Source organism: Thunnus maccoyii, chromosome 12, assembly GCF_910596095.1.
Source record: "Thunnus maccoyii chromosome 12, fThuMac1.1, whole genome shotgun sequence".
Classification (NCBI taxonomy): domain Eukaryota; kingdom Metazoa; phylum Chordata; class Actinopteri; order Scombriformes; family Scombridae; genus Thunnus; species Thunnus maccoyii.
Window position 1 is genome coordinate 17702487 of NC_056544.1, and position 11519 is coordinate 17714005.

At 38.8% G+C, this 11519-nt stretch overlaps 1 protein-coding gene across 1 annotated transcript; it reads left to right on the plus strand.

Moving 5' to 3' along the window:
• The first annotated feature begins 23 nt into the window (after window positions 1-23).
• LOC121908204 (ankyrin repeat domain-containing protein 13C-like) lies at window positions 24-11021 on the plus strand. The gene is made up of 13 exons (XM_042428033.1): window positions 24-1373; window positions 1487-1528; window positions 2709-2813; window positions 5321-5406; window positions 5629-5674; window positions 5906-5972; window positions 6101-6245; window positions 6334-6465; window positions 7008-7169; window positions 7250-7329; window positions 7503-7601; window positions 9357-9457; window positions 9549-11021. Exons 1-13 carry the CDS (start codon window positions 998-1000, stop codon window positions 9677-9679), a joined length of 1572 nt encoding a protein of 523 aa, XP_042283967.1. The 5' UTR covers window positions 24-997; the 3' UTR covers window positions 9680-11021.
• The last annotated feature ends 498 nt before the right edge of the window (window positions 11022-11519 follow it).

An 11519-nucleotide genomic window follows, 5' to 3' on the forward strand; every position in this document is an offset into this window, starting at 1 on the left:
AACACAAGCAGAAATAAAATTGCACAATGTAAAAAAGACACTGCAGAATTTAAGAGAGAAAATAAATAAATACAACTTTAAAAAGCGAATAAGCAATAATGCAAACCAACTTAGTCATCTGCCAAAGTTGTCCACAATGTTTCTCAAGAGATGAGATGTCTTTAAAGCTTTTTTTTGTTTTTATAGATACTCTACAGACAGAATCATAGGGATTATCTGAAGTTTAGCATCAAACAAGATTTTGTTTGGAAGAAACTGAAGAAATCTGGCTTTGTGAATATGATGTTTGCCCAAAAGACAAAGCGATTGTATCAAGTTATCAACTTTACTGTTAGACAATTCAAAAATGAGACCACGCTCTCTGTAAAAGGGACCTCCCAGGATAATAAGACATAAAATAAATTAGAAAAGGACTCACACCCCTTTTTGCAAAAAGGAATATAACGGGGAAACAACTCGCGTTGAAACTCTCGGGGGTTAAATAATCGCGAGATCCACAACCTGCAGCCAGCTAAGATGTTAGCTCAGCTGGTTGTTTGTAACGACCCGTCCGCCTCGATTTTGCCGCAAAGCAAACGGAATCGGTACCGTATCGAAACGTAACTTATATCCGAGAAGCGTTGGAAGAGACAACGATGTAGTCGTCTCCTATTCGTTTTCATTCACCACTGTATGTCGATTTAGTGCGTGTGAGTTATTATGTTAAGCTTAATTTTGTGTTTTCAACACCGCACCCACCATGTTCATTTTTTATTGTGGGCTAGCTAACTAGCTAACATTTTGCTGGGAGCTAATGTTTTCATCGGAGCTGGGCGGCAGTTGTAACGTTTGAATACTAGAGAGCAACCAGTTATTAGGCTGCGCTTTTGTGTTCAATTGCTGAGCACCGTTAGCTAAATTTAACATCAAATTTGCGGATACTGCTTGCGCTGACTAGCCACATCTTCTGCTTGTAGCCTAGTAACGAGTTGGCCTGGTAACGTACGTGCGGTTCATCATGACAGGTGAGAAGATACGCACCATGCGAAAGGACCACAACAAACCTAACAAAAATGACGATATTATGGACACATACGATGAGACTTCAAACGGGACTATCCCTAACGGTACCAGTAACCATTTTAAATCGAATAAGGCTTTCCAGAAATCAGTCAAACCTTCGGTACTGCAGCAGCAACAGCAGCTCAACGAGAACAACATCAACGGCAATTCATCATCAGTTGGCACCATTGTCAATGATAACAACAAGAATCCAATCATCCTGACTAATGAGGAGTTGGAGTTCCCTGTTCATGAGTGCGTGTTCAAGGCAGATGTGAGGCGGCTCTCCTCTCTCATCAGGACCCATAGCATCTCTCAAAAAGATGTACATGGTCAGTACTCTACACTTACCTGAGTATATTTTTAAATGCATTACATACATCTGTGAAATATTGATATTAATATTATTTATATGCACTCTTTTTTAACGTGGATCTCTTTTCAGGGAACACACCTCTTCACCTAGCTGTGATGCTGGGCCACAAAGGTAAAGCTTAACAATGAAGAAGTAATAATAATAATAATATCGCATTTAATTTGTATTGCACTTTTCATTCACAGTAAATCTCAAAGTGCTACAGTGTTAAAACATATAACATATAGACAACAACAACAGTTAAGATGAGAAAGCCTTTCTGAATAAAAAGATTTTAAGCCTGTTTTAAAAGAGACCAGGGTCTGTGTTGCCCTCAGATGGTTGGGAAGGCTGTTCCACAAGTGTGGTGCGGAGCTTGGGACAGGAGGCCCAGAGGCTGCAACCAACGATTATTTTCATTATCAATTTAATCTCTTGATTATTTTCTCAATTAATTGATTGGTTATGTGGTCCATAAAATGTCAAATTGTTGAAAAATGTTGCTCACTGTTTCTCAAAGCCCAAAGTGTCGTCCTCAAAAGTCTTATTTGGAAGTTCTTAAAAAATTAATTAAGACGATTGATCAGTTATCAAAATAGCTGGTGATGAATTTAATAGTTGGCAATCTCCTAAGTATTAAAATGTATTGAACTTTCTTTTCAATTTCAATAGTCTATTGTCATACACAAGATTAACTAAAACACACAGAAAGCTCCTCAGTCATTTAATCTACCAGTCTCTATTTGAATCCAGGAAATTGCACTAAATCTGCTGTGCTCTGTGACATCTGTCATAATGTGGCTTTATTGAAGCAGGTTTTGGCATCCTCATTAAAGGCCCATTTTACAGCTCTGTCAGTTCCTTGTTTTTTTTTGTTTTGTTTGTTTTTTTAGAATAGCCTACATGCTCCTGCCTTACTCAGCATGTCTCATCTGACCTCTGCAAAATAGTTGGTTTTGCAGTGCAGAATAGTGCACTCACATCAACTTTATTTCTAGACCAAAATCACAACAAATCTGCCTCATAAGGCTTTCCAAACTGTACAACATGCGTGGAAAAAAACACCTCCTCTTCAGGATAGAAGTAGTAGTTGCTCAAAGTATTGTTGATGCTTAATGATCCTCAATGAATGATCTGAAAGTACTACAAAATATGCATAATGAGTGCTAAGTTTGTCATTATATGAAGATCAAAGTTAATACTGACATCTTGAAATTTACTGTTAAGTAAAGTGGTGACGGTACATAGAATAGACAATAATATAGACTTAATTACGTTTGTGTCTATCATATTTTTTCTGTTTTTCCTTCAGAATGTGCCCTCCTACTTCTGGCCCATAATGCACCTGTAAAGATAAAGAACGCACAGGGATGGAGTCCTCTAGCAGAAGCCATCAGCTATGGAGACAGGCAAATGAGTAAGTTATGTGAACATTTCTCTCTCAGACTGCTGAACAGCTGTGTGTTACTGCCTGGGTTTTCATATTTGAATGTGTTTACGGTAGCTGCGCCCGTACACCCTCACATTTTAGATCGTGCACTGCCTGTTTAATGGTCCCATACGTTTACGACAGCTAGCATGATGTCAGCTTTAGTCACTATTTGTGGGTGAGTCAGTCATTCTGACATCTTTAATGGATTTCCATATGAATGCTCATGTTGTAGCTGTGTTTATAAATGTCAGCATGATGATTACAGTGTGTTAAGCGTATTTTATTGGTTTGAATTGCTCTACATTTATTTGTGTTGTTGACTGAATCAAAAACAAATTTAAGGTGGAGAAAGGAAATCTAATTTTTATGTTATTCTCCAAGTTAATATAGTGGAGTATAAAACCTCTGGAGAGAATCTGGAGTTTCTGTCATGGGTGACCAAATCAGTTGAATTGGCCTCAGTTGGACTCCAGTCAAGCTACAGAGAACATCTCAATATGACACAAGAAAGAAACATTTTACTTGCATTTTTAACTGATAAATCCTAAACTATACCACATCAGTGTTATGGTTAATTATGTATACAGCACTGACAAATTCTTATTTCTCCGCATTGGTCAAGTCAAGGGAGCGAAATGTTTTTAGTGTGCGAGTGACTGACTTTTTATGGGTCATTTAATTTTTTAAAGATTGCGACTGCAGTCCGAATGTCGGTCCAGTTAAAGAGCTAAAGGTGGGGATTTTCTCTGAGCGCTCGTCATCCAGATGGGTTGGAACGCAGCCTGAACGATGGCTTAGTGTTAGGAAGCCCGGAGCTTACAGCCTGGTCACTACCCTGCTTAATGATGCTGCTGCTTTTAGATCTGACATCCTGTGAAAAGAGTCAAATGACATGTGAAAGGCACCAGCTAATGGCTTTAGGATGAATTCACTGCTCTGTTCTTTTCTTGGCGCGGTGTTAATTTTGTATAGACCACTGAAGATAAAAGAAAAGATGAAGGCCAGGCTGAGAACCTCTGTGCTGGTAAAGGAAGTGAACACTGAATAATTTACAGTTATCTCAGTTTTTGTGACTAAGCCGAACTGGCTCATTTTTGTTGTCGCTAATAGGCCATACAGATAAGCTATCTCTGAATTGTCAGCATCCACTTCTTAAACAGCCTGAGAGGCATGTTTGGAGGCCCGGTAGGTTGAGAAATGACCCTCAACCTTGTTAGTATGCGTCCCGACTCTCTGCGCCTGCTGTGACAGGCTGGCTTGGGACTGGGACCAGGAGTTTCGCTTTGAGAAGGTCACATCACTCACAAGGTTGAAGGGGAGGCAGGGAGGAGGGGGCTGAGTACATTAACATTATCAGCAAGGACATGCAAAGAAAGTCAAATTCCAGTGATAAGGTTTATTTGGGTTTAGATCTTTGGTTAAATAAAATGCAGCTTTTAGTGAAAGGGACAAACGGAGAGAAACGTGTGCTTAATGTCAAACGCACGGGTTACAGTTTTTTCACGAGTCTCTGCAGTCGTGTCATCAGTCATCACCTCTCACTTTAACACATGTGCACATTGCGTCAGCAGCACTGGGTCGTCTCTGTGTGCAATGGTGAGTGCCCCGTCAGCACTTCACAGTCCAGTCCATTCTCAGTCCAGTACTTTCTCCTGGTCAAGATAACCAGGATGCATCTGAGATACAGTGTATTAATAGCAGCTATAAATCTAGCATGATTTAAGTGGTTGCTGGTCAGTTAATGTGTGTGAGAGAGAGAGCTGTACTTCATTGGACGGCGAGTTGTATCATCTGATCCAATCACTGCTGCGCTAATGCATGTAATATGAAATATGTTCCCTCTGTACAGGAATCAGTTGGAGCCAAATAGAAATGCATTTTACTGTATATCTCCCAAACACTGGTGCAGTGTTGAACTCAATGTTAGATTTGTGGCTTTTAAGTGGAGGGTTTCTTATGGACTGGCAAAAAATAGTATATGAAATATGTGAATAACACTCAACCCTCCCTCAATATGATGCATCAGCCAACAGCGCAGGGAAAAAGTCCAAACGATACTGAGCTTTTTTAGGCTGATAATGATGAAAAATAAAAAAATATGATGGTGATAAAGTGGTCAATATTCATTTAAAATCACACACATCACAGAAACAAACATTTTTGATGAGGATCCCTTTAAATTTGGTTATTAAGGAATTATGACCAAGAAATTTTACAGTTGAAAACTAAACCTGTCAGTGTTCTGTGGTGAACAAACTAGGTAATGGTGACAGCGTTTCTAAATTCAAAACACATTTTCGGCATCTCTGTACAGAAATGTTTTTTTTTTTTAAGGTTGTCCGATAATCTAGTTCACCAAACTCTATTCTTGTTTAGAACGACCTTATGGTGATGTAAGAATTGAACCACATACTTAACGACAGTTGATGGGACATTTTCCAGATGTGAATGTGTGTAACTGAGTTTATTCTCTCTCATCCTCTTTTCCTCAGTCACAGCCATACTGCGGAAATTAAAGCAGCAATCCAGGGAGAGTGTGGAGGATAAGAGGCCAAAACTACTGAAAGCTCTCAGGGAGGTGAGAATCACACTTGCTTCCACAGATGCTGATGCCACACTGAACTTTTACTCCATTGTATTTTGTAAAATGTCCTTAGGCTTTGATTTGCATAATTCACTATTGGCTGCCCTTAAGTATGCGCAATAACTGCTGAAATGCATAATTTGAAATCTTCACTGTACTGTGCTTTTCTTTTGACCCGTACTATGTATGTTTGAAATGTTTGCATCTTTTCTGTAGCTCGGTGACTTTTATCTGGAGCTGCATTGGGATTTTCAGAGCTGGGGTGAGTTTTCATACATGACATAAACAAAACATTGTTGTTTATCTTATTCTCACACATTATTGCAGCATGTTAGTTGTTTAGAGCTTAAATTTGAAATCATTTTCCTGATTTGTTGCTGGATGGTTCAACTGTTGCTTTACCTAAAGACTTCATTTAATTAAATCAGTTCTTCTGTTGTCAATTCAAAACTTATAGTAGCTGAAGTCATTCACACCTTTTTCTGTATTGTAGTGCCTTTGTTGTCACGGATGCTGCCATCTGATGCTTGTAAAATCTACAAGCAGGGCATCAATATCAGGTAAGACATCAAATACTAGTTTCACAGAGTGTTGGAAGCAGCAAATGTTACAATATCCAGGTCGAGGACTTCTTTTAGACGTAAAAAGTAGGACAAAACAATCTCTCTTCGTCTCTCTCCTGATTTAGACTTGACACCACTCTCATAGACTTCACTGATATGAAATGTCAGCGCGGAGATCTTAGCTTCATTTTCAACGGCGATGCTACTCCCTCACAGTCCTTTGTGGTTCTGGACAACGAAGCAAAAGTGTACCAAAGAATACACCACGAGGTGAGGCGCTAGACGTCTGTTTCACATTGTGTCATCAGCTGTGAAATATAAAAAAAACATGACATAACCCTCATTGTTCTGCCTCAAGGAGTCAGAGATGGAGACTGAAGAAGAGGTGGATATTCTGATGAGCAGCGACGTGTACTCTGCAACTCTGTCTACAAAGTCCATCACTTTCTCCCGCAGTCAGATCGGCTGGCTCTTCAGAGAGGATAAAACAGTAAGTTTTAATTATGAAGAACGCAGAAAGTTGCAGTCTGACGTCTGAGTGATTAAAAACTTGCGGTGTGCAGAACTTGAACTTGACAACCACACTTAAAGCAGGTTAACTTCTGCAATTCTATTTCTTCCAAAATATAAAGTGAATGAGGCCTGGTTGTTTAAAGCAGTGATTCCAGACCCTTTTTACTGTATTACCATTTAAAATAAACTCATGTTGCATATGACAATGAGATGCGAGTAGTTGCACAAGTGATTTTCACCTCTCCTGAGTCCTGAAGAAAAAGCGTCCAGTAGAGCTGCTGTGTGTATGTCGCCTCTCTGTGTTCAGTGGTTTTATAAACTCCAGCAGAGATTTGACTCCTCGGGGGGGGGGGGGGGGTGAGAGAATTTTTAGCCTCCGGAAAAGTTGGTATTGTCCTTCCTTCAGGCTACTCCTCACTACATTTTAAGGAATCAGCAGTGAGATTGGAAATCAGTTGGTAACTTGTGATGAAATCGTACCATCTGCTCGGTTTTTTTTGTTGTTTTTTTTCTGTATAGGAGAGAGTTGGAAACTTCCTGGCTGACTTCTATGCAGTGAACGGTCTGGTGCTGGAGTCAAGAAAACGGCGAGAACACCTAAGTGAAGAAGACATCCTGAGGAACAAAGCCATCATGGAGAGCTTGAGTAAAGGAGGCAGCATCAGTGAACAAAACTTTGAGGTGAGCTGGAAGGAATTCAAAGTATAAAGGTGCTCTGATGACTGTGATTATGCCACTGACTGATATTTTCTCCTCCGCAGCCTGTGAGAAGGCAGTCCCTCACAGCTCCAGCCCCAAACACTATTTCTTGGGAAGAGTACATCACCGCAGAGCACGGAAAGTAAGCATCTTCGTCTTTTTCTACAATTTCATCAGTCTTTGTTATAATTAGACATTTATTCAGGGCAGTTACAAGAAATCCTTTATAAATTCTTAATCTGAAATCCATTTGAACCACCGAGGATCATAAAAAGCAACGTCTCGGTGTGTTTGTCTCTGTCTTCCCTCCTTCAGGCCACCTCATCTTGGGAGAGAGCTTGTGTGCAAGGAAAGCAAGAAGAACTTCAAAGCCACTGTAGCCATGAGCCAGGATTTCCCTCTAGGCATCGAGTCGTAAGTACATCCCTTCCTCCTTAGATCTATTTACAAAGCTCTCTGCACAGATTGATCTTGGGTGAATACGCTTGGATACACGTGGGATTTTTTTTAGAAGAAGGGCGGTATATAGATGAAATGATTCATATCAGATAATTGGGCCAGGTAGACAGAAAGGCTTCACTTGATTGTGTGGGACAGCCAGCAATTAGACGATAACAATATCAGCTGCTCCTCCATGCAACAAAAAAATATATCTGTTTTCGATACTATTTAACCCAACAAGGACACCACGGTAGTTGGGGAAATAAATGTATTTCTCTGTCATTGCCTCGGCACATATGTCTTATCTCGTGTACCGGAAAACTTGCTGCATTTGTGTCAGGTTGAATTGTGTTGTGTCACTTATTCTCTAAGGCTGCTCCTTGATCTACTGTGTCCTGTGCACCTCATTTGTGCATTTCTTTGGCCAAATGAATCAATGTAAATGTTGATTTTTAGCCTCGCTTGTACAGGATGATATCAGAGCTGCAACGATTAGCCGAGTAATCGATCAGAAGAGAGTCAGTGAGAATTTGTAGCTTTTCTCGGTCTTAAATTACTGTAACTTTAATATTTGTTTTAATTTAATTTAATATTTAAGACATTTTAGGGCATCGCGTTGGGCTCCAGGATGTTGTTAGAAAAGAAGAAATTATAGAAAAACTGATAAAACTATCAACAACAATAAAAGTTCAAGCCACACAAATGACAGGAAATAAAAAAGTAGAAGCATTTTTTACTTTGTGCAGCCAAGAATAGTATGAAAGTTTGTCTTAAGAAGTCCTGATCATGTAGAGAGAGGTTCATGATCTCTGTTACACTGAGTAGAAAAGGAGCTTTGATTCAAACAGGACGTGGTTTGTTTTGTGTTTATGATGTTACAGCGCAGTAAAATATTACGGGGACATAATGAAGTAAATTGCTTTATCTCCTCGACTGGATGAACCTTAATGGAGCAATAAAACCTCACCCTTTATTATAGCTAATGGGTTTTTTAATGTGATTTTGTGCTTATGTAATGTTAAAAAATGCTGTATTTACTACTCTTATAATGTTAAATTTCATTTCATTAATCACCAAAAAGGGGCTAATGCTACAATAGTAGAGAAATGATTTTGTAACAGATTATATATCGCCTGAAGAAAGATTTATTTTACAGCAGTATAGCCATGCTGATTAGTTTTAATTTTAGCCATTAGAGAATCTTTTAAGTGTTACTGTTTGATGTGATAGAAAATCAGTGTTTGTCTGAAGCCTGAGAACCAATATAACTGATATATCACAACACAAATGATTTATTTATTCCAATGATTCCCAACCTGGAGGTCTGGACCCCCGCAAGAAGTCATAAAACAGATTTGATGGGTGGCCAGATGATGAACAAATAATAATGTGATACAAAAGATATTTCTGCTACACAATTTTTTGTAACTTTTCATCAAATTATTGCTTTGCTACAGTGAAACACTGGACAGTTTTACTGTAAAACCTATTAAAATGAAACTCACAGACATACACAACCTGTGAAAAGGGCTCAGAAGTCGACATTGCTTCTCCTTAAAGGGTCACAAGCCAAAAAAAACAGTGAACCACTGATTTATTCCATAATTGTTCATACAGCTTTAGTCCCGTTCAGACTCACCTGTTTGCTCTTGTCGTCTGTACCTGACAGGAAATGTTGGAAAGAAAAGAAACCAAACAATTTGCTTACTCACTCTCCTCTGCCTCCAGGTTACTAAATGTGTTGGAGGTCATCGCCCCGTTCAAGCATTTCAACAAACTCAGAGAATTTGTTCAGATGAAACTTCCGCCCGGGTTTCCAGTCAAACTCGGTACGTGTGTGTCGACCTACCACTGCGGGCGGGTGAGCTTTAAGGGGGAACGATCACAAAATAACCTTTTCTTCTGTTCTCTCCCTCACAGACATCCCCGTCTTCCCCACTATCACAGCAACTGTCACCTTTCAGGAATTCCGCTACGACGAATTTGAAGAGTCTATTTTCTTCATCCCCACCGAATACAAAGAAGATCCCAGCCGCTTCCCCGACCTCTGACCTGTAAACACAACTGACACACACAGGAAATGACCAGCGAATATGTTTAGGGAAACAAAAATGAGGAATTCTGTATTGTTTTATTCCTATAAATATATATTACCGGTTTAAAAAGAAAAAAAAAAAAAAGAAAAAAGGGAACTGGTCTTATTGATCAGTTATTGTTCATTTTGCTGACGGATCCAAAGCAAATCAATGCAAGTAGATGTTACAGAGCGCCATCTCACATATAGATGCGTATCGGCAGTCGTTTTTGTGAAATGAGTGATAGCTTTCATTGTACTCGCTGTTCGCCGACTGAGCAGTTAAATCTGTGCTGCTGTTTTCTCCTGTGAAAGCTGTCAAGACAACGCGGCCTGGACTCGTCATCGTCACTATTTTGATGACTATATCTACTCTCCCCTTATCTCCGAGGACTGACAACTGAATTCTCATTCTTGAAACTGCACTGACAGCGTCATCTGTAAATAATTCACCCTCTCATCTGTACTTCATGACAAAAACAATCACAAAAATATAGCTATATCCTCAAACTGAGCTTAATATTCATTTATAAATTATGTATTATATATATATATCTATATATATATCTATACTCATGGAGTAACACTGTGTAGCAATACATTTCCAGTACTTAAGAATGTTTTTAACCAGCTGGGAGAAGGTTTAGCATAAAACACATTCTTAACAGTTCGATATTCAAGCCTTTTCCCCGGTTCAGGACGCAAGCTCCTGTATTTTCAGGTTAGCTCATGTTACCTCTCGGCCGTCTTCATGTTTGTCGTGATAGTATGAATTCTGTGCTCGGTGTGAGTGAATAATTGTACTGTATCAAGGATTGTCGTATGTACGTTTGTGTGTGGGAGAACCCAGATGGGATATCAGGGAAACTGTTCTTAGTTTAATACTGCACTGATATTAAGTATATTTAAGGCATGCTATGGCTGTGTTGGCCTTTCGGATCACATGCATCTTTAAGCTATATTCTCTGAACATTTGTTACATTACCTGCAGACTTATTGGTATTTAGATTAAGGAAGAACTGAAAATTGTAACACTAACACTTTGAAACACCTTTATAGTGCTTATAAAATCTCTCCTTAATGGTTGTCTGCATATAATTTTCCTTTCTTTGTTTCTTTTTTTGTTTGTTTTTTTTTTTTTTTTTACCAAGGAGAGTTAACTAAGCTGTGAAGTTGATATTGCTGGATATCCCAAAACTGTCCAGAGGAGAAATAATATGATACATTGATGAGTTGTCTCTGGCTTCAGCTAATATGTATTGCAACCATACCTACTTCACATCCCTTTAAATAAAGCACCAGCATCATGTTTCAATTGACTTTGTGTAAGTATAATTAAAAGACAGCGTTCTATACGAGGCCTCCGAAAGGGGTGATGATGTATATTGTAACATGAGCTGATAGAAATTTGTCAGGCATCAGATATTTTGCCATGTGGTTTATTCGTAGCATCCATCCCACTGATATGCTTGAGTTTATTAGATTGGTGTGGGCAATGTTGCAAATCAGTGAGCAGGACTGTTAAATGGCTATATTGGATTTTTATGTGATTTTTGCATAAATGTAATGAAGTACCTTTAATTGCCAGGTTGTTAAATCACTGGATTGTCCTAAAACTGGTCATTTTAATCATTAATAATGTCTAAATTGTTTTTCTAGAAAATACATCTTAATATAAACATACTGTGATATACATTTAAATACTGACAGGATTTTATGCATTTCATCCAACTGTACGTCCAAATGCCTGAGGTTGGATGATATAAATTTGTCTACCCATCAAAAATCAAATATTTTTTATCAGTGGAGTAAAGATT